Source organism: Beta vulgaris, chromosome 8, assembly GCF_026745355.1.
Source record: "Beta vulgaris subsp. vulgaris cultivar EL10 chromosome 8, EL10.2, whole genome shotgun sequence".
In the NCBI taxonomy this organism is placed as follows: Eukaryota; Viridiplantae; Streptophyta; class Magnoliopsida; order Caryophyllales; family Amaranthaceae; genus Beta; species Beta vulgaris.
In genome coordinates, this window is record NC_079209.1 from 6,306,911 (window position 1) to 6,334,171 (window position 27,261).

At 35.4% G+C, this 27,261-nt stretch overlaps 2 protein-coding genes across 5 annotated transcripts; one reads left to right on the forward strand and one right to left on the reverse strand.

Moving 5' to 3' along the window:
* The first annotated feature begins 264 nt into the window (after nucleotides 1-264).
* LOC104900816 (hypothetical protein) lies at nucleotides 265-10,916 on the forward strand. 4 transcript variants are annotated; one of them, XM_057391268.1, is made up of 7 exons: nucleotides 265-578; nucleotides 860-1,146; nucleotides 4,044-4,129; nucleotides 4,281-4,397; nucleotides 4,477-5,340; nucleotides 5,801-6,017; nucleotides 10,216-10,392. In XM_057391268.1, the coding sequence occupies exons 2-7, from the start codon at nucleotides 861-863 to the stop codon at nucleotides 10,251-10,253; spliced, it is 1,608 nt and encodes a 535-aa protein (XP_057247251.1). In that variant the 5' UTR covers nucleotides 265-578; nucleotide 860; the 3' UTR covers nucleotides 10,254-10,392. The 4 variants fall into 4 exon arrangements, with proteins under 4 accessions (XP_057247251.1, XP_010686639.1, XP_019106693.1 ...); XM_010688337.4 differs by having other exon boundaries at nucleotides 270-578; nucleotides 10,236-10,916; XM_019251148.3 differs by having other exon boundaries at nucleotides 271-428; nucleotides 10,236-10,916.
* Nucleotides 10,917-11,138: 222 nt separating this feature from the next.
* On the reverse strand, nucleotides 11,139-19,402 carry LOC104900817 (transcriptional adapter ADA2b). Its single transcript, XM_010688338.4, has 12 exons — nucleotides 19,224-19,402; nucleotides 18,629-18,684; nucleotides 17,690-17,868; nucleotides 17,473-17,538; nucleotides 17,218-17,343; nucleotides 17,039-17,114; nucleotides 16,419-16,482; nucleotides 16,284-16,345; nucleotides 15,504-15,714; nucleotides 13,736-13,946; nucleotides 11,916-12,185; nucleotides 11,139-11,744 (listed from the first exon to the last, which is right to left on the reverse strand). The coding sequence occupies exons 1-12, from the start codon at nucleotides 19,265-19,267 to the stop codon at nucleotides 11,553-11,555; spliced, it is 1,557 nt and encodes a 518-aa protein (XP_010686640.1). The 5' UTR covers nucleotides 19,268-19,402; the 3' UTR covers nucleotides 11,139-11,552.
* Nucleotides 19,403-27,261: the final 7,859 nt, after the last annotated feature.

Consider the following 27,261-nt stretch of genomic DNA (forward strand, 5'->3'; position numbering starts at 1 on the left):
AGCTTGATTAATAAAAATCCGTAACTTCATCATAAAAAAGTTCTTATACAATCAGTAACTTCATCATAAACAGACAAAAGTCAATAATTTTCAATGTGAATTAAATAAAATTTCAATACAAGAAAAAATATTATCAAAAACCACATTTTTATTTTATTCTTATAATTTCCTTCATTTTATTTACCAAAAAAATTCACATAAAATACTTCTCCTGTCTTAAAATAAGCATTTATAATTTATTATTAAAAAAAATTGTGTTGCTAAATCTCAAATATGGCCTCTTGAAAAGGTGAGCACACCCACACCACACCACACCACCAGTCCACCACTACACAACCAGCAACAGCAACAGCAACAGCAACAAGGTTCAACTTCAATCCCTGCAACTGGCGGCGCAATTCTCTTCTATCTCTCTCTCATCTCTCGCCGTAAAGTTTCTCTCTTTTTTATTAAATGGCACATCACTTCATTTTCTCTCTTTCAAATCTCCTCTTAATTCCTCCTTTTTTCTGATTTTCTCTCTCCTCCACTTTCTCTCTTTCACACTTCTGTCTTCTTCACCCGCTTCTCTTCTTCAGGTACTTACTTCTCCATCTTTCTTTTTTTCTGGGTTTTTCTTCAGTTATTAATTATAGATGAATATATTATATCTGGGTTTTACTCGCATTGCAGTTTACATTACTATTACTATCCTGGGTATAAATTTCATACTGTTTGTTGTTTATTTTAAAGAAAAATTTGAACGTTTCATAGTTTTCCCATGATAAATTCACCTGTATAGTAGCTGATGTCCTGCAAAATTTTCTAGGTATGAAATTTTATTCAATGTTTGAAAGTTTGTGGGTGTGATTTTAATCAGGATGTTGACTGAAGATGAGGGTTTTGTGTCATGGGAAGAACGGATTATTTCACAGGAACGAGGCAATCGTGTAGTTCACTATTTTATAACTGACTCTTTTGGGAACTCGGTGCTCGCTGTTGAAGGCACTGAGAGGAGTGTAAGACACATGACTTATGTTGTTTCTGAGGGTTTTGTAATGGACTATGGATCTTTTAGTAATGTTAATTTTGCCACCAAGTGGCGGTCTCGAAGAGAGGTCATAGACTGGCTTACTAAGCTAGTCGCCAAGCATCAGTCGCGGTTGGGTGAGTCTTCATGCTAATGTACTGCAACTGTATGGATTTTTTTTGTTTTCGGATTATTAGGGTTTATTTGCATCAAATTATAGACTTCCCCGCTCCCAAACGAATGGGTCGATCGATTTAATGGGAATGAAAGATATGGGCTTGTTTTGATCATGCTTTATCTATTGTGTTTGATGAGTTGGACGATTAGAGATGTACACTTATGTCATGTCTCCTTCCGGGGGGAGGGGGGGGGGGTTGAAGCTTTCAATGGTGTAGGTTCCCTTTTATATGTTTTACTTCTTACCCTACCTAGGCAGGCTTTATTGCTGGTTTGACACAAGACTCTGAAGAAATTGTTAATGATTTTGCATCTAATTTTCCACTAGCACATTCAATATTTTTTCTTTTAATACTATACTACCTTCTCAATTTTTTATCCTAGAAGTGTATGAGTGGTAAAGACGTTGATTTTTCTTGATGCTGGAAATGCATTATGGACATCTAAGGAATGTTCTATACAAGTGTATGCACAGACTGATCACTGCTCCTTTGATTTATGACTTCTTACCAAACAAGCTGTTGGCTTTTACTGGACTTTGACGTACCATTCCTTTTTTTTTTTTCCTGTTGGCATGATAGAGAAGAACTAATTATATGCATACAGTATCTGCATTTGAATTTCCATTTCCTTGACGGGCATATAACCTATGGGAACTGTAAGCTGTTAGAAGGACCAGAGAAGATAAGGTGAGTGGATGGAGAGGGAAATTGTGCACGCGTATCAACCTAAGATCAAATATTCACTAGAAAGTTGAAGGAAAAATATATAAGCTAAGAGTTTCCAAACAAATCAACCCTAAAAGTTAATTGTATAAGTTAGGATCTGGAATTTGTTTCCAATTATGCTGTTCAGTGATCAGTGTATGACTCAGAAAGCTCAGTATTCTCGTAAAATACACTGACGTTATCTAGTATATTACTGTAATGGTTGGCATTGCAAAGCTAAAGCTTGGCGAACTTTTTTAAAAATTTCCTCTTTTGTCTTTTATCTATAATTACCCTCTCACGCAAGCTATTTTATACTCCTTATGATAAGATGTAGCTTTGCCAGGTTTGGGATTCACTAAAGTTGATGGAAATTCTGTCAACTTGCGTGGATAATCAGAAATTCAAATTTTTATCAGAAACTCAGCTCTAAAAAAATGTGTGCACAATATGTCAAATGTGTAGGGGCATGGTGTCACAATTTTAGAATGAAATCGAAGTATAGAATTCCTCATGTAACTTAGAAACTGAAAACGTAATCTCACTGGGAACAGAAAATCACATTTTTTCCACTCTAAAACCTACTTAATGGGCTAGTAAACATTGTGGTTATTATGATAAATTAATAAGGAAACAAAATAAATGATATGAGACATCCTAACAGATTTAGAATATATCTTCTAACCTGGTTTTAGCAAACACTTTCATCTCACACGCCCAAAATGCACACTACATGTGACACATTTAAGCTCTGCACATGCCTATGGCTGTTGCTGTTGCTGCTGCTGCGTTGCTTTGTCAATGTTGCTTCTTGTCCATTGCATGCTGGTGCTGTTGGTGGGTGCATCCAGATCATGGTATAGTCAATAGTGTCACATGCTTAGTCTGTCTGTCTGATGTACTCTTATGCAGACAATGTGATAACCTCTAGTATTCAAAGCCTGTCAGCTTATTATGGTTTTTATTATTATTTTAATAATCACATTATCTTGTTTTGGTGATACATTATGTCATTATATGAAAATGAAGAAGGGAAAGGCAAAGATGCTTCCATCTAATGTCTCCTTCAACCACCCCTCCCGCAGACAATAAAGATATGAAAAAGAAATGAAGAAGGGAAGGCAAAGATTAATTTGGAGTATGCCATAGTAATCTTTGGCATATTCACATTCATAATTACATGTTTTTAGTTGCAAGTTTGCTCTCTCTAAAGCTGTATATTTAACTCTAAGATTCATTGTGTCCATTTTTTTTCTTTCTGAAATATTGTATGGGATGCACCAGTTCATCTTTATTAATGTTATTAATTGGACTTTGCACTTATCTCTTAAGGACAATTCATTACTCAAAGATAGGAATGTGTTACTACTTTGGTTATTAACCATGTTGAACAATATTCTTTTTGTGCTTCATGGGTACATTGTTTATAACTGCACATCATGCCCTCTGTGTTGTCTTCTTATCAAAGCACTTATGATTAACTTGGCAATGCAGTCCAATGCACTATGTATAATTGTTCCAATACTGTGATAGGTATCTAGTCTTCTGGAATTTCATGACTCATCGACTAAAATCAATTCCTCCCCTCTTTGTCAAGATGCATCAGTACCCCCTTTCTTATTGTAGCAATTGCTACTTTTGAATTATTTATTACTGCATATCATCTGCCCTCTATGTTCGCTTCTCATCTAAGCACTTATATTTGTTTCATGCTGTAATAGGCTTCTAAATCCTCTAGATTCTCACATCTCGATGACTTGTTACCACTTCCTCTGTGTCACGATGTTATCGGTACCCCTTTCTTATTGTGAACAATGTTTCTCTATTTATAGATCATTACGTTAACTTCCAGTGTTTCACTCACATGTACATTTTGAACTTGTTTTTCCTCTCTCTCTCTCTTTCTCTCTCTCTCTCTCTATCTCTCTCTCTCTCTCTCTCTATCTATCTATCTATCTATCTACATATATATATAAACTATTGGATGGCACTAATTAGGCAACTACCTTGATGTTTTCTGTCTTATTCAATGGATTGGGAGTTATTTTTGGTGTTTTCAGAGTGATTTGGCTGTATGACTTGTTCTGTTACGTCTTATGTTATACTATTTGCAAGAGATGCTCACTAAGAAATCTTGATATTTTTGTCAGAATCGTTAGCTTGTGGTCTTGTGAAGTCCGTTCATGATCGGATACGTAGACCCAGTGGTTCTCTTATCTCTCATTCCCCTGTGATGGTACTTGTCTTTCTCTTTTTTTAATGAGTTTAACTCATGATTATGATAGATTCCCCTTTCTCTGTTTTAATGAATTTGACTCATGATTATTGTGATATGTGTCCCTTCCTTTCTGACTGTTGCTAATTTTGCTGATCTCTTGCTTGTACAGCTTCCTAGAAAGTTGAAGGCACAAATTTCTAATATATTGTGGAGTGGGGTGGGTTGGACTTGCTCCAAACAACTTATGCATTATCCTTCCTTTATTCGAGCAGGGATTACTATTTCTGTAAGCATCTATCGTGGATTTTGTCTTCCTGCAGTAACATTTGCAATCTTTGGACTGACACCTTCAGTTTCTCATGCAGGTACATTCCTTTGTGTTTATCACGGCTGCAGAAGGAAATAATTACCTTGGTTACTTAGAAGACATATATGAGGATAAAAAGAGGCAAAAGAAGGTAAAAGTGCGTTGGTTTTATCGTGACGAGGAAGTCATTAATTTAGAGTCTCAAATGGATGCGCACCCTAGAGAAGTATTTATTACACCTCATGCCCAAGTGATCAATGCAGAGTGCATTTATGGACCTGCTGCTATTTTAACTCCCAAACATTATGAGCAATGTGTGACCATTCTTCCGCAGTCTATCTTGTGTAGGGTACATCTATGCTTCAGACAGTTCAAAAATGATCAGATCAGGCCTTTCACTATAAGCAAATTGCAGGGTTATCGTAATCAAGCTGTTTTGTCTTGTATAGATCATCTTCTTTACTCTGAAAGGAAATCCAAGGGGATTAAATTTAGTGAGGATCAACCGGGAAATCCCTCCATAAAGGATGGTATTAGACAAGGTTGTAAAAGAAAGAGACTTGATGAGGGGAGAATCAGAGATGTCAAAGTAAGGAATAGTGTAAGGCTGGGCAGTAAACAAAATCTATGTAGAGCTGAGACAAGTCCTTCGGCATTAGGGGGTCGAATAACAAAATCTGCATCATCGTATCCAAAGCTGAAAATAAAGTTAGCTGGGAGAATATTGAAGAATGGAAAAACCTTAGGAAGTAATTATGAGGCTCCGGCTTCATTTAAGATCAACGATGATATAGAACTGCTTTGTCAAGATAGTGGCATCCGGGGATGTTGGTTCAGATGCAAGGTCATTGAGATCTCTAGGAAGCAATTGAAAGTTCAGTATGATGATTTGGAGGATGCGGACGATTCTGGAAATTTGCAGGTAATAGCCCTGTTTTTATTTGGAAGCACTTATATATAACCTGTTGATGAAAATTGAATTTGCCATGAAGGACAGAGACAAAATATTATCCATTAATCTAATAACTGAAGTACTAACCTGTTAATTGCTTTAACCCCCCTACCCCAAAAAAACGGGGGTCCCTTGTGGTGGTAACATTACTCCAGACTTGCTAGATGCTTAGGCTTTATAGTCGATATATTTCTGAATTGAAATAAATGAAGAGCAACGAAGTCCGGTGATTTTATGCAAGTTTGTTGCATAATCATGCTTTTTGACCAGTGGCTTGCACGTGTTTTTAACATGCTCTTGTTTGGGCCCTGCACTGCAATTGTAATGGTGAAGTTAGCTAGTTGCTCATTTTTTGCCGTATGTTGACTATATGTAGCCTTTGGTTTCTATAGAGACATGAATCAGAAGATATCTTTTGTGTTTGTGCCAGGAGTGGGTTGCTTCATGTAGAGTGGCAGCTCCTGATAAATTGGGTCTGAGATGCTCTGGCCGTCTCACAACCCGTCCACGTCCACCAAAAGACCCTGGTGACTGCATTCTTGAGGTCGGAGCAGCAGTGGATGTTTGGTGGTATGATGGCTGGTGGGAAGGGGTCGTGATCAAAATTAATGTATCTGGAACTGATCACCTGCAAATTTACTTCCCTGGTATGCTCCAACCCCCCCCCCACCCCTTCCTCACCCGATATCTTCCCTCCCTCCTAAATAGTTTTTTCACTGGAACCATGGTGTGGAAATTGCTCTAATGCTTAAACTCTACAAGTGTATACGAGTTTTCAACATTAGATCCATATAAGTTGTAAAGAGTTGAATATCTGCAGATAGAACCTTGCCTATCTGCGGCTTCAGGTCGAGTTGACTACACTAAACCTGATTGGTCCCCTCCCCCCCAAAAAAAAAAAATTCCCTATATGCTTTGAATGTGGTGTTTTCCTGTGCAACTATCAGAGTTAAAAGGTGATGATTCTATGTAAGTCAAAAGAGAATAGGTAGTTAGGTACTTATTGTTTTTGGTATCCCTAGAAGACAATTCCTTATATAATTGTCAGAGTACTAGAGTCTGGAAAATCATGTACTAGCTTTAATAAAGCTGGAGATTGATGGGTGATGATCATGATGTTGATTTTTCAACTTTGCGATATTGCATTATGAGGTAAATAAGATTGAGGTGGTTCTGTGGCGACACGTGTGGCAGCAATTTAGTGCAGTCATCCATGTATGTTTTGATTGCCTATGTCTGTTCTCTGGATCTACTTCGTCTTTTGCATTTCCGCCTCCTGAAGGCAAAACTTTTGCAGCTGGGTCCTTGACTGTGGTATTAGACATTTATACTCTTCTGGCTCATCTACTTTTTCGTCATTCTTTCAGTGGTATAGCTACATAAATTTAGTTCTATAGTAGCAAGGTTTTTGTCAACGCATATAAGCATATCTGGTGCTTTTGGAGGTTTGGCTGCTGAGGTCTATACTGATATGTCATGAGTTCTGGAAGTAAAGAAATTAAACAATTGAAACGTCTTCTTAAGACCTGATATAGATTGGATAAATTAGCACTTTTGAAATCTGGAAAATCGCTAAAGCTAGTGCATGACACTATACTACATACTTGAATATTAACTATACTAAGAAACTAACAACTCGCGACATGTAAATTCCTTACTTTAGGAGTAAGGTAAAACCATGTGGATCCTAAGAAAGCTACGTAAATGATAGGTAAAACATTAGACATTGTGTCATGCGAAACCCATTCCATGCTTCTTGTAGAAGCCAAGTATGAACCTTGATTCATATCATGGACCAAGTGTGAGACATTAGGTAGTCAATATTCTGAAGAAGGCAAAGAAAACGAAGAATACTCACCTATAAGAGGCTACTAGCAAGGCTAGGATCTCGATAACAATTGTCTTCCTTGACATAGATACTAGTTCAATTTGCCTGGTTGCCGTGGCTGCTGTCTGCTAAAAGTAAGGGTACCTTGGTGGTTAGATGGCTAGGTGCCGCTCTTTTATTCGCTTTCTGTTTCTTGGTACTTGGAGGCTGAAGGGAAACTAGAGGGGTTAATTTTGGGGCGGTGGTGGGGGGGTGTAACTGGTGTTGGATTTTGGGAAATCTGATTTCTACACATTCAGTGTAACATGCTTCACAATGATAGCATATCTTGCAATCAAAAGCCTAAAGAAACATTTGACCTGTTGATCTATCTATATCCCAACTCCCTTGATCCATCAATTTTATACTCTCCTCCCTTTGTATCCCTGCATAAGCACAACCCTGAATACTCACTGTGAGGCGCTTGCGCTACTTGATGAAATTTCTGTCGTAGTAGGCCTGTCTAAGCCAATAGATTATGATTTGTTGGAAGTATAGCAAAGCAGAACGAAATAGTTGACTGGGGACCTATTTCTCTCTCTATACCATTTTTACCTCAGGAACTTTTTTCTTCACTGCCTTCCATTGTAATTTCCTGACTGTGTGCTATATGTTAGTTTGTTCAACTTGGGCACCATCCTAATATTTAGTATTTACCATTAGATCAACACAAGACTACCATCTTACTCTTCTCCATATATCTGCCTGTCTTTCTCCTTCTCTGTCTTGGTCGACAGGTTAGAATCTATCTGCTGAGTTTTACCTTTGTGACACGTATTACTTCCAGAGATATCATGAACAAAGATTATTGTATATGTTATTGACCATGAATGGTGCTATATAATAGTCAATAGAGCCTCCTTGTCTGTTTTTTTTTTTTGAAGGGAACCTCAAAAGAGGAACTATATTAATAAATCAGAAGCAGCAACACTGGAAACAATGTCCGGGAAAGAATCAACCCAACGTCTACAGCCAAACTCCATAGGTTGGAGATAAGCAAGAGTATGAGCTAGCCTATTGCCAGAACGCTTAACAAAAGACCACACTACAACATCAATATAATTAACATACTCCAAAATATCCTCAATGAGTAAATAAAAGTCACTAGCTCTTGACGACTTCAGCTGGAGAGCCTATATCACTTGTAAACAATCGCTCTCGATCACTAGCTTGCGAAAGCCCAATAGCTTGGCAAGGCGCACACCTTCCAACACTGCACGAGCTTCGGCCACACGAGTCATTCAACTCACTCGTCTCTGCACCACCACACACGCAAGCACCTCACCTTCAGCGTCCCTACACACGACCCCCACACCAACGCCCATCGTCCCAATAACACCAACGTCTACATTACGTTTCACCCAGCCCGGCTCCGGTTTGCTCCACTTCGTCGCATAAGGGACCTCCATCCTCGAATCAGCACGAGCCGTGCATGATTTGGCCTCCTTCACTTCCCTCCATATTCGCATAGCATAAGTGCAGGTTGAGGCAGGCGCCACATACTCCGCCTCCATCGTGGCCTTACACCGCACAGTCCAGATGGCCCAACAAACAGCAAGAAACTTCTCCACTTCTTCGGTACTCATATCTTTGAACACATAACTCCACCAATCTGCAATAGTAGAACACCCCCTAGGAACCGCTATCTCTCCCCCATACTCCGCCCAAATACTCTGCCCTAACCCACAAGAAAAGAGGGCGTGCATTCCCGACTCAGCTGTCGCCCCCACAAATACCACACTCCGACGGTAAATGCTGCAATCTACGACTCAGACCAAGCCGATTTGGAAGAGCTTCCAGACAAGCCCGCCATGCAAAGATCTTGACTCTAGGCAAAACATCCGCACTCCAAATCATATTCCACAGTTCATTCACCGAAGAAGTCGACTCCTCTCTCATCGACCACGCATCATTAACAATAGCATGATAAGCCGACTTAACCGAATATAATCCAGTCTTCTCTAGATCCAACATAACATATCTTCCGGGAGCCTGTGGCTTAAAGGAATACTCAAAATTCTATCAACTTGAAAAGGGAGAAAGAGTTGAGAGAGCAGGACCTCATTCCATGATCTCGTGATCGGGTCAATCAACACTTTTAAATCAATGCTCCCCCCCCCCCCCCCCCCCGCGCGCGCGGAGAGAGCACTTTCCGCGACTGAGAGCCCGGAATCCAAGCATCCTTCCACACCTATATTCTTTTCCCTCCTTGTCTGTTAATAAAAGGTCACTCTATGATTAAGATCACTGTTTTGCGTACTACCATACTCATTTGTATGATCATGGGATAAAGGAGTCAAGGAGATAGATACAGGGACAATAAGGATCCTCCTTATTTAAAGGAAATTTTTGTCATCACAAACTTGATGCCTCGATTTCGAATATTGGTCACCCTTAAGCTGCGCCCGGTCCGGGTATTCGTTTAGTATTGATTGTAAATGCAACAGGGGGAACCTAGTTACATCTTGGTACTTGAAACACCAAGAAAACTGGGTTTTGAATATTGTTACCATTCCCATTATCACCTATTTTCGTTCCCATCATTCCACATTCCCATTCACGTCATTACCTATTCCCATTCCCCATATCCATTCCAATTATTCCCTGTTCTCGTTCCCGATCCCCATTGATCAAGATGAACCAACATGCTACCATCAGTTTCGTCACAGATATGCATATGTACTTTAACCGTTTTTTGCTTTAAATTACTTTGGCTTCATGCCTTCTGATATTGAAGTGTGAGAAGGAATAATGCAGAAGTCGTCTTTGGTTCCTTAACTTTGAGTTTCTCAATGAAGAATCAGAGGCAAATTCTGTAGTCAGAATCCACATTTGCATATAAAAGAGGCTGCATGGCTCTTGAAATCAACACATTTTTTGAAGTTATTGCACTTGAGCTTGATTTGTTTTCAAAGTTCATTTTCATTGGGTCTTTTTAGCTTGTGTTTTAATCTAACCAAGATGCCTTGTAACTGAAGGATGCATTCTTTGTTATCAGGTGAAGACAGATATGTGACGGTTGATAGATCGCATGTAAGGACAGCCAAAGATTGGGTTCATGGTTCATGGGTTAATGCAAAGACAAGGCCTGATATACTCTCCTGCATCTCAGCGAAGTCAAATTCACGCTTATTGGATTTTGCTATGCCTCCTATATCAGAAGTTGTAGAATTTGAAGAAGACAAACGAGATGCACCTGTTGCAGCTACACATGAATCTGCTCTTACAAGTCTGGAGATTAGCACGGGATGCCAGAGCTGTTTCAACGAAAAGGACAATTTTGATATTGAGGTTGGCAAGCAACTAGTCAAGGATCTTGCAGGCTGTGATGTAAAAAACTTTGCTGAAGATGACAGGTTAAGCATTGAAGAGGATTTTGAATTTGGCAGATTACAATATGCACAAGTGCAGTCTGTGGAAGCCTCAGTCGGATGAAGCATTTATTATAATGTGATTGTGAGTAGCATAATTTTGTACATAACAGAAAGATGTAGGAGCTCGGAGGATACTGAGGATGGCTCGGAAAATTTTTTAGGTACAGATTATTGAGGTGGTGTATATAGAAGGTGTATTGACAGAAATGGGTCTGGGTCAAGTACTTTGCTGAAAGAAATTAAAACAGCCCATTATTTTGTTGCTCATTATACTTGTTTATAATGAAAAGGTTTTTATGTTGAAATTCATTGCTGTAGTAGCCTAATTTCATGAGCACTCAAAGTTATATATTAAATGTAGCAAGTATATGCCATTTTAGTGTTTTCAACTGTTTCTCTTATATTTTTATACTAGTACATGGCAACCATCACTGCATGCATTTGTTAAAGAGTTGCAAGTGTGGCCAACATGACATTTTCAGTGCTGTCAGGTGCATGAGATAATATACAGCAGGCATGAGATAATATACAAGAAACACATCATGAGATAATATTCAAGAGGCAGATTCATACTAGTACAAGCTACAAAATTGTGAGAAATTTCAGAAAAAGTACAATACATCCTAGTGTCCCCCATTCTATGTAAACACTAACTATGTAAACATACATTGAATATTGGGATAATTGCTCACACTGCGCCATTTATACACATTCTTTTTACATTATTTTCTACAGGGAATCTAAATCATGTCTCATCATCATCATCTCATCTTGTGTCCCCCAATATAACTTTCTGGAGCTTATTTGTCAAGTTGCCATCCCCTGTGATCTTGGAAAGCACAGTTTTGTATTCTAAAGTCTGATTTGCAACAGTTGCAAACAGCCTGTGGTGAATGTACTGCATTCTGAAGTTCCCAGCATGAAGAAATGATCTCATTCCCTCATGGGGGAGCAATACCCTTCCGTATGAGCATATCATATATACGGTCAATTTTTTCGGGTTCAATATCAAACAGGCTGTGAGCGTCCAAATTACTAGTCACATTGCCACTGAAGATTTTAACAGATATTGTCTCCTGCATCTTCAGATACAGATGCGGGGGGATCTTAGTTTCATGGCAGAGTTGTTTCTCCTAACAAGGTATTGACAAAATTATAGTAGTTAGATTTTGCAGAGTAAAAACAGAGATTTAAGACTATGATGTACCAGAAAACGGGTATAAATAGAGTAAAGTCTTTCTTTTCCGGTCATATTCCGGAGCATGAGGTAAAGGCAATAGAAAGACAGAAAAAAGACAACTTACAGCTTCAGAAAGCAATTCTTCACCCGGATATCTCCCTATATCTAGGTCATTAGCAGAGATGAAAGTAGCCTGTCCCTGACCATGTATTAGCGAAACTGGATCTTTCCCAGCTTCAGAAGCCATAGCAGTATTTTGACCCATTTGACTGGCTGGACCAAGTTGAGTAGCCTCGTTTGCTCTACGGGCAATTGCTTCAGCTTCCCTTTTCCTCTTTAGCTCAAAGTATTTATCTGCCTCAGCAGATGTACGGCAACCAGCGGCTCGAGCCTCCTGTAGTTCATCAGAGGCGACAATGTTTAATTGAACAAGATATCATAAAAAATTAATCGGAGAACAATAATCTGAGACTTAATAAATGATTCGAGTGTCCCCATAAGCACCCAAAATCAGCCATCCATTTCTTTCCAGAATATAAGTCCTAGAAGGCTTAGAGTATCATGCTAGTGACAAGAACAATGTCAAAGCCTGAATCCTAATAGGATGAGGTTGGATGCATGAACCAAGATTTATCATTGAAAATAAAGTAAAATCTTTCACATGCAGATCTGGAGCCTGCACATCACAGATTCTCTCTAACATCATACTTTCTCATTCTGCCAAAGCTGCCTGCGTATCGATGAAGTGGCTGCTGATAGAGATATGGCATAATGCATATGGCCATTCATAAACCAAGAAAATGGGTTTTGATCTTTGTTACCTTTCGCGTTCCTACAATTCCCAGTTCCCATTCACGTTTTCCTATTTTTGATTTTCATTCCCAGTTTGCGACTCCTATTCCCATCCTCACTCCCAATCCTATTTCTCATTCCCCATTCCCACAATTTCCATTCCTATCTCACATTCCCACTTCCCATTGAACAAACTAAACAAACATGCTACCATCTCTTTTATCATGGATAAGCATACAAATTTTATACATTTACTTCCCTTGGATTACAGTGGCTTCAAGTAGTACAATGGGGGAAGCAACCCAAATTTTCAATCAACAAGCGTGAAAAGAAAAAATGCAGCGGTCGTTGTTAGCTCCTTAGCTTATAGCCTTATAGGTTCTGAATGAATAAAAGCAGAGGTGATTTTTAGTATGAAGAATCCATATTTGCATATACAAAAGGCTAAGCTTGATTGACTTTCGAAGTTCTTCACAGTAGCTGCAGATACATAATATTTGATTTGTCATTTCGATACGGGACAAAATTCCAAAGCTTTGGATTATAATGGAGTAAATCAAAATAGTTCATTCCACTGTCTCCACTTCTTATTAACAGTCAAGTACCAGATAGCATTGCATTACATATCAAGGATGAACCAGAAAGTCTCTGGGGACGAGGTGGTGTAGTAATGTTGTTCATGTTGAGGAGCCAATTTATCACAGGCTTGTCCGAGAAGAATTAGAGAGGAAAATGGCAACATGGACCTTAAGTTTCCGGAATTTGTTCACCCTAGCCAAAACCAAGGCTTCAATCAAATATTATTTATTTATTCATTTTCTGTCATCTCTAATGGATAGAACTATAGGTTTTTGCCATTGTGTATCAAGTACCTTATCTTTTGCATAGAGTAATTGCAACTTTTTTTTGTTTTATAATAACATAATTTCCATCAAAGAAACAAAAGAATACAAATGGCAAGCTGAACCCATCAAGTCTTTTGTCTTTAAAGTCAAGCCGGAGCTTGAACTCCCAAGGCCCCATAGCTTTAAGTCAAACATAAAAAATCAAAACCAAGCATGACTTGACTTTAAGCTTAAAGGTATGACGTAATCTATATAGCTGAGGTCAACTCCTCTAGTTAATCATGCAGCTAGAAGGGATTTACTTCACCTCAAGTTCCAGAATTCGCTTGCGAGTTCGGTGTTCTGCAATGACAGACTGTAGCATATCTTCATGCTCTTCCTTAGAATGGAACCGCATAAATGGATCATAGCGACGACATATTGTCTTCTCTTCAGGGGACAAGTCCTTCTCAAAAGGACTAGGATAAAGCAAATTTCTTTCAAGGATGAAATCCTTTCTTCTATTTCTCTCATCAAGCCTGCACAGACAAAAATCAATAACTTCCTGCATTAAGAATATTTTATCTGCCCCACCCACCAAACCAAAGTAAAGTTCAATCAGGAACTAAATTGACATGTATAACAGAGTTTTGATAGGGTTTAAAGTAAGTTGTTAAAATTTATAAGTTCCTTTTGGTGCTAGTGCTACGGACCATCACATGATCTGAATCTGAGCAACTTTCAGGGGACACAAATGATTCATATAAATTTTTCTCCTGTCCAAAAAAAAATTGACACTTTGGGGTGTCCCAGAAAAAACTCGACACATCCGCTTCAACATTTACTTCTCCTTTTTCTTTCACCATCCCAATAATATGTTTCTCTCACTTCCCTGCACTTTCTCTTTCAATATTAATTCTTTTCCTCTCTAGTACCTGTTCCAATTCCAAGTCTGAAACTAATTATGGGATGGAGGGAATAGCATAGAATAGTTGTAACCAACAATACAGATGGCAAGTACTTAAAAAGCTACAATCCAGATAATGTTTTTGCTTTAAGATAAACTTCTCTAGTAGGTCTGGTACGTCCCCTAAACATACAAGCTCAGATGGAGAGTGGAGCATCAACAAAACTATATACTTGGTTATTTGTACACTCAGAATGTGAGGGACAAATTAAGATTGAGGGTAGATGACAGTAGACATGTTCGGTAAGAGATTTTGAGATGTCTGATAGAGTAATTGGTATGTGATTAAGCTTTAAGCATAATCAAGCAACAGAACCAGCTTGTATTAAGATAGCTTGGCATTTAGGTTTGCAGACTCCATTACTGCATCTAAGCATAAAGAGCTATATTTGCTGGTTCAGTAAAATTTTCTTACATCATAGATGCTATTATCAGAAAGTTATATTTATAGTGTCGTATTCATTGTTTATTTTTCACTCCACTCTTTCCAAAACCTTCCAGTAAGCATTGTGATATATATATAGATAGATAGAAGTGAGTTCATATGAGAATGCATACTTACATGAGAAATGAGAATGGATTTTATGTGATACAACTCTAATGAACAAGTGATATAACTCTAATGAAAACGTGATGTAACTCCAAAAAAACAATATTAAAAAGAAAAAGAATTCGAATAAAATTATTTTTTTCTTTTGGGCTCGAAGTTTTTTGGGGTATACTCTAATGAACAAGTGTTGTAACTCTAATCCAATTGTGTGGTTGAGATTCGTTTTCATTTCTCATGTAAAGAGCATTCTCATGTGATCCTGCCCATACATATATATATGCCCTCCCTATAAATTGCTTCCTCGTAGATATACTCTCAATTAGTATATCAACCTCATTACTCATTAGTATCACCATAACATGGCTCAACATGTACTGGAACTATCCATGGATGAAATTGACCGAGTGATATAAACAAGCAATTATTGACAACAGTGCCATCTGATGTTCTGAAATCAGACAGAGTATTACCTACAAAATAAAGTAGTGCACACATGAATTTTCCACCAGTTTGCTAACAAATCTGAGACCAATCCACTCATGGAAAATACCTGAAGATATAAGGAAGCAAATGACCTACCTTTTTGAGTAAATACGCAGCACTCTCAACTTCAATTCACGTTCATCTTCAGTATCAGCATCCTTGAATTCCATCTCTGCAAGCAGCTGCTCGGCGTCGATATCATACTCCGGGTCAAATTCACGGCGCTTGAGGCTGAACCCGCTCAAACTCACCAAGGAGGACTCTTCCTCCTTTGGAGGCTTCTTCCCAATAGGATTTACCTGAGAATCTGTACTTTGAAGGCAATATGAAACACATGATTAAGCAAATGAATTGATCACTTTACAACTAAAATTAACTTAAATTCTGGAATATGTGAGAGAGTAGAATCTAAACAATTGGGCTATTTGGTGGCCTTTGTAAGCAGTCGTAACATTACCTAGACCATGTTTCTTACAAAATTATATCTTTATTCACATTTTAAAGCTAAAGCCAGGCCATCTTCATGTAAGTGACATAAGTTGCTATTTTATTACTAGAGAGTAGAGACTCCAATTCCCACTTCCCAGATACTCGTATTACTCTAACCAAAGCAGGAAGATCCAACAGCTGGATGAGATATGATTTTAAACAGACAAAACTCTCAAAAATGAGAGCCAAGTTGAACACTTGAACCACATACCTACATTAGCCTTTTTACGCAAGTTTTAAACAACATAAGTTTGGCATGGTGAATTTCTTGGATGATATTAGCATCTTAATCTTTTTTTTATCTTTTTTAAGGAGTCTTAATCTTATTAAATAATGGTACTTATTTTCCGCCTTTCAGATGACTGTTGGAAGAAATAGATAACTCACCTGAATTTTGGACAGACAATAAGCGGCTGCCTGATAGACCTCCCTTTTGCAATTCTTCAACTCTGTCAAACATTGAAAAGCTATGAGCCGTGGTAACAGGCTAGCAATAAACAATATAAAGAACAATATGCATACTTGATTCTGGAAGGGGAAAATGTAGGCTCTGTTTTCACAATGTGATCACCAAATAAAGTTGATCCTGCAAGAGTCATAAGCACACAATTCAGTGGAGGTAAAAGCCATCTTACTTGTCTTTTCTCTGGTATCTATATTGAAAAAAGAAAAAGACCGATGAGCATATGAGACTTGAAACTCAGGTAACAAAAAAAGAAATCACTAGTCCAAGTCCTTTATGTCACATATATAAATATCTTACTACTGACAATAAATCCCAAATTACTGAGAAGCAATGATTTCCTTCTTAACTTAGCAGTTTAGTACAACTCTGTCAAAATATCTTTATCCATCATTGACCGAATCTTGATTAATTGATTCCTATAAGGGCAATAGATTATATAAATAACACACAGCATCACTTTCAAGACCTTACCACAGTAACATGGTTTCATGTAGTAATCAATGAAAATTAATCTTCTTGATTCTTGAATTTGAGAAAAGATTCATTGTGACACCATTCTTTAAACAAATAATGAAAGACATTGCTAGAAGCACAAACGTATAAATGAGCTATACTATATAACCAAGAAAGCAAGCATATGAAATTAGGAGGAGGATTCACAAGTTATAGCACAAACCTTTTCTATCTTCACTATTTTCCTTTGCCATTGCAAGAAGCTCATTCCGATTTTTCCCAACAACATGAGACATGTCCTACAAGTAAAATGAAACCACTGCAGCGTTACAACACAACACCAGAGAAGAGTCACGGTGAACAAGCTGAATTTGATCTGTATTCTATATCATAATCTCATACCGGGAGAGGAAAGAATGGTGAGTTCAAGTATACACTTCTGTAGTGATTAATGCACTGCTCTTTGTTTTTAGTACCCACATGCTCTGCAACCTCTGCCCAGTTTCCAAGACCGTACATTTCAAGCCCCTTTAAACACAAACGCACACAAATAAAAGATGAGAGAATGCGGTCACACACTTGTTAATTTCTCTATCCTTAACAATGGTAAATCAACATCTATATAACTCGGCTAAAAAGCTCAGAAAAATTCACCACCTCCAAGAGCAGTATCTCTTCATCTGCATTCCAATCAGGAGAAATCAGCGGAAAAGATAAACTATCCTGTCATTAATACACAACACAAGTGACCAGCAGCCCAACATCAGCTCTTATGCTCAAAGAAAGAATCGGCATGTGTCATTCATAATATATGCATAAATGAGGATTGAGGAAATGGAACTTGAGAGTGCCTGATAAATAAGACTTTACTGACCATAACCCTGTAAGTGTGATTGCTTTTGTGAGGAGTCACTTCAGCTCCAACTGAAAAACACTCTATGCACAAGTCAAAGTCGGGACACATGGCACACTTGATACGTATACGACCACTGATATCTTTGTTGCAATAGTTACAATGGTATAATGCCTTCTTTCCATCACCTGTCCCCTGACCTGACTCAACAGAAAACAAGCAACCAGCATAGATAAGTAGATTATTCTAAGATATGAGCCTTGTTTGGTAAATGGCTTGTCACCAGCTTTCCGGTTGCCTTATGCCTTTTAGGTTATTAATGCAGTCGAATAGCTAATACGCAATCATATGTTTGATAAACGGCTTATTGGCTCAAAAGCAAACAGATGAAAAAGTGAAGCAGCTTTTGTTCAATTAAATAGCTCTTCTGCGTAAATCTTGGCTAAGTTGCATATGAAGAACCAATGGCCAACAAATTATTATAAAAAGAACTATACTTCGCGTATTAAGAGCATATATGACCAAACATCTACAAAAAAAAAGGGCCAATGCTACCTGTGGACTAAAACATTTAATACAACGGACGCTATCAAAAAAGACAAGTGAGTTTACCAACAGCACATTGCTAAAGAAGGCCGTAGAGGTCGTATCTCAGAGGATTTTATTTTTCCAAGTACATGTACACATCATTTTCACTATTGCATCTGCCTACAAATGTCAAATCTTACCACAAGAAGATGACGCGGTCATATGGTTATGGATAATCACAATTTCAGATCACCGGTGACTATGCCTCGTGATTTTAAACAGCGTTAAACCGTTAATAATTCCCAGTTGTTAACAAATTAATGTGATGGCATACTAATAACATAGTACAAAATATTCCCGTTTCTGCTGCCCACACAGCTAACAGATCATAATTGACATGCTTACTAAGATATTTTGGGCAAAAGTAAATACCTCCTAGAGCAGATTCTATGTTTTCTCCACTAGAGGCATTCTTTTTCCTCCTTGATCTGCAAAAAAACTACATATATATAATCCAAATTTCCAGGACAACCATGAACAAAAAGGGGTAATTAACTTGCAAAGACAGAATTGTAAAAATAAACTATACTCCCCTTTTATATAGCCAATTGATCACAATATTTTCAAGTGAAGAAAATAAGGGAATCATCTTTTCAATCATTTTAACTTACTTATGAAAAATGAACCTTCAAATTACTATGATTTAGTACAAAGAACCAAAAAAAAAAAAGCAGCATTATAATTCATCAGCAAGAATTCATTTGATTCATAATTAAACAAAAAAAAAAGGCCAATCCAATATTACATAATTAAACAAAAAATAAACATTTTGGCCAGAGAATTAGAAAAATGGTAATTGTAATTCATTGGTTTTTTATCAATTACAAATTAAAGATAATATCAAGAAAAGATAATTCAACAGAAAGGGGCAACTACAAATTAGTAGATTACAAATAAAAAACATGGTGATAAAAATTATATAAAAAAAAGAAAGACAAAGTGATATGAAGAAGGGAAAAGAAGAGACCTTTGAGTTGGGTCTTCATCAAAATGAGCGCGAGAACGACCCATCTAATAATTGCTACTGCTTGATGGAGTTAAGCAGCAAGAGTGTATCAAGAAAAGCCCTAAAAATGGCAGGTGAGAAATGAGGAAGGTATATATATATTAATATATATATATAATGGATATTTTAGCACTGTCCTTAATTATTACAGACATCTGGGGGATTGATTTGTCCTTCTATTGATGCAAATGGGATTAAGTTTTACAAACTGAATCAGCGGTTAGTCTTACACTTCGGTTGACTTACATAACAGCAAACATCATGAAAGTCCACAATAAGGGTGAAAGTTATTCGGATAAAAATCGGAATATAATTCATTTGAAGTCAAATAAGTAATTTGGATCAAATTTATATTGTGTTTATATTGGATTTGAATTGAGTAATATACCTTGTATTATTTATTTTAGATTGGGTTTAAGTGTTTAACTGACTATTTAAAAAAAACCTCAATGCTCAAGTGCTTAAGTAGTGTTGTTGTATTCTTTTTTGTTGAACTAGACCTGTTATATTACGTGTTTTTGGACTAACCTCATGTATTTTGTTACGTTATATTGTAATGAATTATGGACTATGATTTTGTTATTAGTTTATTGGACTATGGGGTTTGTAATGAATTATAAATTTGTAAATTGTAAATTTATCGGGCTGCTATTGTTAGCTTGTCAGACTTAATTTATTTCATAAAAAAATAGAGTTTTAAAAACTCGATTTTTCAGATCAAATCCAATCTAGAGTTTCAAAATTCAGATTTGATTACATCAGATTCAAACTCTACTTGGTTTCTATTTGGATTAAAAAAAATAGAAAAATTTTGTTCAGATCGTATTGGATTAGGCCAAAGTCCAACTGTACACCGAACCTTTGCCCCTAGCATGATGACCCATCTTTGCTACTGAATTTATTTTTATAGAACGTGTTTTTGCTAAAACTTGGAGTAAATTTTTATTGAAATAAACTTATATTTATTGAGCATAACTTATTTTTTCTGAACTTGTTTTTTATGAACTTATATATTTTTGTTCAAATCATTTTTATTGAACTTATTTTTGTTTAATTAAGCTTATTTTTGCTTTATTAAACTTATTTTTATAAGCTAAGAACAAGAGAGTATATGTCTATATATACTCCATAAATGTATTTATGAACTCGAGATCATTGAGAAAGGTGCATCCAAAATTGATGTGTCAAGGTGATATTATTATATTTGATCATTATATTTGCATAGTTGTATTTATTATAACCACCTTAATTTAAAATCATCCATATTATGAGTACACGTGTGCATATTTGTTATAAACACCTTAATTTAAAATCATCCATATTAGGAGTACATGTGTACATATTGTACATAAGTACTTATATTTATATAGTCATTATCTTTTTTGGTTCAAACTGCAATTATATTGGCTTTATATGCACTTATATTGGCTAATGTCTATTTAATAAAGTAATTGAGATGCGTGCTTATTTTCAGGTAACATCATATGGTAAATTAGTAAATATATGTGGCTTGCAAATTATTTCATTTTACTCAAGAAAATGGATCTTGTTATTTACCGTCGTATTTTTATAAGTATGTTGTATATTTTTTTACCTTAAAAATATTAGGATTTTCGATTTTTTTTGCATGAATTTGAAACAAGAATCGACCATTTTTTCGATTGGTGGAAACGAAAAAAATTGATTCCACCATGGAGGAACCACATTTTTTCGATCAACCATGGTGAGACCGGAAAATAACAATGATTTTTTTATTTTGATGAGAAGAGAGGTGGTGTTGCGGGGTGAGGGAAAGGGTTGGGAGGGGTGGGGGTGCTGCTGTGCGGAGGTGCATGGGGAGGGGGAAGGGGCGGGGGAGGGGGCAGGGGCGAAGGGGGGGGGGGGGAGGGGAAGGGGCGTTAGAGACGAGGAGGGCAGGGGCGAAGGGAGAAGAGAAGGGAGTTGCAGGGTGGGGCGGGGGTTGTTACTTGTTAGAGGATACAAAGTGGGGGTTGAAGGGGGTGTTGGCAGTGGTGGCTGAGGGATGGTAGTTATGGAGGACAAAAAAGTAGAGGAGGGAGAGAGAAGGAAAAAATATCGTATAAATACGAACAATATACGATAAATATGGGGCGACAAACAACGTGGAGGGAGAAAACAAGGGAGATGCTCATACCCTATTTTGTATGCACGTGTCCTTCACACGTGGATTTTGGAGAATTTACTCGCCAATTCCATTTACACCACTTATAGCTCTAAATCCGTTTTATGAAGCAATCAATTTATTGTGCATTGTTAACATCACACTTATATAGGACAATAATAATGCCTTATCTTAGAAGCTTGATTTCATTGTTTACTATTATATTGGCTTTGAAGAAGTTTGTCTTGTAATAACTTCCTAAATCAAATCGATGAAGTCCCTAGGTGAGCATTTGTAGAGCTTATCCACAAATGTTCTTTTGTAACATTAATTAATTATATTTGTCAATTAATGTAATAATTACATATTATTTTGATAAATGATGACTATATATACTATATTCTCATAGAGATTTTTTTCAAGTATATATGACATGATTAAGCGACAATTACATCATTCTAACTAGATCTGGCCATCTTAATATGTAATTTTTTTCGCTTATAGCTTTGTAGATATCGATACATATAGTATTGATCAATATATGCCCCATATGCAATCAAATTGGCACAAATTAGCTAATATGTCATAATTTCAATCATTTTGTGCAATAATAGCAGTCAAATCAACGATAGTTGACACTTGACACGTGGTGCAACATTCGAGCACATATTAATAGTAAGCATTGTTGATCTTACTAGTAAGCATCATAGGGGTCATTTAGTCGAATATAAGATGTGACATTTTTTAGAAAATTGTTTCATTCATATAACTCCGTTTTCTAATAAGTGAAATATTAACGGAAAGTAAAACTTTATTTATCTAGGGAGACTAAATATACAATTTCCTCTATTTTGGAGGAAAGTAGATCATAGTAAGAGTATATTATTATTTTCACCCGATTTTTATAAATATTTATTATATAAGCCAAGAGAGAAGTTACGGACTACGGTGTCTCCTCATGAAAAGATTTTTTAACCCTTAATTGAATTAAAATTATTACTTATTAAGATTTTCCTCAATCAGAGCTCTTCCTAATTAAATTATGCATATCAAAGAAAGTTCAAAATTGCTAAAATTAAACTATCATAAAATATTTGTAGTGAAGGAGAAGTTTATGATTGAAAAATAAATTAACATAACCAAAGCAATTTTCAAATCAATTACAAAATCAAAGACATATAATTTTCAATTCTACCTAAACTTTTAAATGCAACAACAATACCAACATCCATTAACAAGCCATAAAAGTACCGAGAAAACAAAGAGGATAATCTTATCTTTTTTTAATTTTCGGGGGTCACTAATTGTCGTGTGTGTCAGTTAGTATAATTTTTCCTTTCATTTTTTTGCAAATCGTAGTTCTCATCTATGTCATTCAAAATAATATTATCATTTTACTTTTTAGGAGAAATATGTAATGATTATTTTTTAAAAAAACTCATATCTATTATATAAGCCAAAACAGGTATATGTAGTGTTCACTTAAAATTACAGTAATATAACCTCCGTGTATACTTGTAGGCGTGTTTTAACTATCAGGAATAATTAATTGGGCTTTAGAATAGGACTTTAACTCTTTTCGAAATGGGTTTTGAATGGCTTTTAAGACTTCTCTTCCTTGGATCGAACCATTAAGACCACAGTATGTTTCATCATCGGATTATTAAATGGCTAGACACGATTATATGTCTACAATACTCATTACCAATTAATGACAAGGTCAATAATTATGTTAATTCAATGTCAATGCATCCTAACATGTGTTATTTTTTAATCTAGCGTATAGTAATATGCAATCAAAACAGAAGTTACCAAAATTTTCTCACAAATTAAGCAATGATAAAACAATTTGACATAAAAACCTTCAAAAAAATTGACATAAAGAACAAAAATACTCAGACAAAAAGGAAAACCTTTCACAAATTTGATTTGACGATAGAATTTTACATTTAAATCCGCCTCACAATTTTTGAACGTCAAATACAATCTTTTTTCTTTGCTTTCATATTGAAAGAACTTATTCATCAAGTAATTTTTATATTTTGCATTTATACAACATGATAATTTATTAATGAGTACTAATGATGATTATAAACATCCTTTAAATTACATTTAGACAAAATTTAAAAATAGTCGTCAAAATAATCCACGTACGCATCGCATGTATATAGAAAGCTAGTCACATATAAATCGAACTTATTAAAACTTTTTTTTTTTTTACAATTTATCATAACTTATTTAGAGTTCTTATAACTCAATGGAACTAATGTCATAACATGAACTCATTCCAACTCAGTTTTCCTGAAACATATTTTTCTTGGAGGTAAAGTAAAACCAACATAATTTGCACTTCTTTTGTCTTTTGTCCAACTATTAGCTTCTTAGTTTATGTACAACACTCATGACACATGTTAATAAACCAAAAATTCACTTCTGAACCTGGGAACAAGAATCAAAGTCGGCTTAATTGGTCCAAAACTCTCCTGCCACCTTTGTAACAATCGCCCTATGCAAGAATATTCATCTCACCTTTAAAAAAAAAACTCACAAACCTGCCTCACTTTAAAGTTCCACTAGTTTTATGTGCGAAAATATGTAAATTTTATTTTTTTAATTATATCTAATAAATTAGGGATTTTTGAATTATTGACTGTTTTCTTTTTGTAATGCCTTTTTTTTAATCTTTTTTTTTTTTACTTTTTTAATTAATTAAGTAGGTTTATTTTTTATTTTTACTTTTTCTATTTTTTAATTAAAGTAAGTAATTACTTTTTATTTATTTTTTTATTTTTTTATTTTTTAGTATTCTACCACTCTTGACATATAAAATCGAGATAAGAAAAAAAATGTCCTAAGGGTTCGGCTACAGCGGCCCAAGGTTCCTATGGCAAAAAGTTGAAAGCATTTGAGACACATAGTTGATCTTGTAGAGCCCAATTTACAAAATCCCAAAAACTAATTTATATATATATATATATATAAAACAAGGTTCATTTTGCTTACGTATCAAGCCAGCATTATTCAATGTTCACTTCGCCTACGTGTCATGCTACTACTACATCTGCCACATGTCATCGCCAAATTCGACACTCTATTATTTAACGTATTCACATCCAAAAATTCTGATGTCACATGACATGATTATTTCCTTCCAAAAAAAAACTAACTTGAAATCAAACAATGATATTAGTGTGGGAAGTTTTAAACAACTGCCTAAATTATAGCTACCGGTCAAATATAATTAAATGTTTTTTATTTAAAATTCAAAATTCACCCACCAAGAATTGTTAATATAGTTGCGAAAAAATAAAGGTAAAAAATGTTATTATATAAGATGTTCATGTAATTACACCCTAATATAAACTGATTGTCCAGAAAATTAAAATGTGCATTCATCCTAATTTCAATCTCAATTATAAATTCCTAAATGATAGTTATACTACTAATATATTAAATTAATTTTCACTAACTGTTAAAACTTAGAATCTTGATTTTTTATATTTCTCACTCACTAACTGTAATAAATCTAATCCTTTCCCAAAACAACTCAAGTTATAATTTCGGAATTTTCTTTTCTCTCTAATTTTCTATTTTGGACGAAAAACTGATTTACAAAAAAATTCTGATTTCGAAAATTTTATTTTTTGAAAGATAAAAATCTGATTTAATAAATAAAACATGTTTCATAAAAAAAAAATCTGATTTATTATAATTTTACTTTATTTGTCAGAATTTTATATTTATAAAATCTTATTATAACAAAAAAAAATTTAATCTTAAGTAATGAGATGATTTATGTATTGTATTGTAGTGACCGTTAAAGAATTGATATCGGTATTATATAGGATCCATAATCGATTGTGTTTTTGTTAAAATAATATTAAAAAAACGATTTGCTTGCATTATATTATAATATTATATGTAAAATACCGATTTCCTTGAATAAAATAATGGGATTATGAGAAGGTATTACGTCAGACGCGTCCGACCATAATATTTGGTTGGACGACTTTCAGTCGGTTTCAATTTTTTTTCAGTTGGTTTCAATTTTTTTCAGTTGGTTTCAATTTTTGTTCAGAAGACCAAATGAAAGAAAAACAACACAAGCTGAAAGAATTTACACACCAACTGAAAGAACACAAAAGACCAAATGAAAGAAAAACATCACAAGCTGAAAGAATTTACACACCAACTGAAAGAACACAGAAGACCAAATGAAAATCATATCACAGGAAGGAAAGCATTATCTTCTTCTTCTGATTACTCATTCTCTCCCCCCCCCTTCCAAAAATTGCAAAAAAAACACACCAATTTCATTTGGACGGGCTGGAATCACTACTAAGTCGCGGAACCATGTTCTTTAATCTCTATGTTGTATCTCTTCTCTTCACTACAATAATCACAACAATCCAAAATCCATCATCATCATCATCAACATCATCAATCATCTCCAGATTCCAAGAATACCTTCGAATCAATACTGCCCAGCCAAATCCCAAGTACTATGAAGCTGTTGATTTCATCTTATCTCAAGCTAAATCCTTATCCCTTGAATCCCAAACTATTTAATGCGAGTTGTTGTTGTTGATGGTTAAGAATAAGTCCTTGCATCTTCTTCGTCTTCTTCCTTGCGCTTGCTCAGCCCGTCCGACGGAAAGTATTGGGTCAGACGGTTTGACCCAATACTTTCACTGGGATTATTGCCTCATCATGGTCTACATAGTGTATAATTGATTTGCTTGAAAAAACCAATTTGCTTGCATAGATTATTGCTTCATCATCATATTCTTTCCTAAAGTTAAGATTATAATTGAATAAAGTAACATTATTGCACCTACAAAACCAATTTGCTTGAACTGATGGCCGAAATGATATTTTTTCCTATAGTAATATCATCATATTCTTTCCTAAAGTAATATTATTGTCCTTGCATTTACATTACCACGTGGTAAAGCAAAGCAATAGGTTGAAATGAAGATGACACATGACATAAGCAAAGAGGTGGCCGGAAAAATTAGGATGAAGGAGAGCAGAGGAAGCTTCATGTCTTGCCACGTAGGCTGAAGTTTTCTCTCTAATTTTCTTTTCTCTCTAATTTAAAACTTAGAATATTTTTTATAAGGCCCGTTCTAATAAAATAAGAACAATCATAATACTAATTATAGATAATTCACAAGCCATAATCTTACAGCACAAGGGTCATAAGCCAGTTTTAAACTATTCTCATTACAAGATTTCTAAAATTTTTAATCACAAGGCCATAATAAATATTTCAACCTAAAATTACAAGATACACCTCATTCACGAATATGTTGGAATGTAAATATAGAAGTTTGAAATTGTTCTACAATACAATTCTAAAAATCGAAAAGAATATGAAAAAGAACAAAGGTCATATGGTGATTAAGAAATAAAAGGCAAATCAATACAAAAATATGCCATATTTGTATAATTTTCTTGAGTGATTGTCTATTTCAATTAATTTTTTCACTTAGAAATTTAGAGATAACCCCATTCATTTTGATGAAAATCATGCTATATAAAACTTTATTTGAGATTGTTTTTTAATACAATTTGGATAATCATATAATAAAAAGATAAAAATTTGTAATAAGATAGTTTAATAAGAGAGAGGAGTTGAGCGGGACTGCAGAAAGCAAGGAGTGAAAGTTGTTGCATGATCGAGTGACATTAGTGCTGCGCGTTTTGTATTTATATGAGCCGCTGTATAAAACGATAGGCAGAATAAAAGCTTCTTTATTGAACTTTTTTTGTTTTAAGAAAGTTTTTTTTTACTAAGCAAGTAATTATATTAATTAGAACAAACAGTTACAACCTAAAACCAACTAAGAAAAAGCAAACATTTGCTTAGCAAAA

What these genes read in the sequence shown, in the direction of transcription:
- LOC104900816 (XM_010688337.4), top strand. Translation starts at nt 861, where the DNA reads ATGTTGACTGAAGATGAGGGTTTTGTGTCATGGGAAGAACGGATTATT. An exon ending in ACGATTCTGGAAATTTGCAG is followed by an intron (nt 5,341 to 5,800) that starts GTAATAGCCCTG and finishes TGTTTGTGCCAG; the next exon opens with GAGTGGGTTGCTTCATGTAG. An exon ending in CCTGCAAATTTACTTCCCTG is followed by an intron (nt 6,018 to 10,235) that starts GTATGCTCCAAC and finishes CTTTGTTATCAG; the next exon opens with GTGAAGACAGATATGTGACG.
- LOC104900817 (XM_010688338.4), bottom strand. Translation starts at nt 19,267, where the DNA reads ATGGGTCGTTCTCGCGCTCATTTTGATGAAGACCCAACTCAAAG. An exon ending in AAGAGATACTGCTCTTGGAG is followed by an intron (nt 17,344 to 17,472) that starts GTGGTGAATTTT and finishes TTGTGTTTAAAG; the next exon opens with GGGCTTGAAATGTACGGTCT. An exon ending in ATTGTCTGTCCAAAATTCAG is followed by an intron (nt 15,715 to 16,283) that starts GTGAGTTATCTA and finishes TTCAAAGTACAG; the next exon opens with ATTCTCAGGTAAATCCTATT.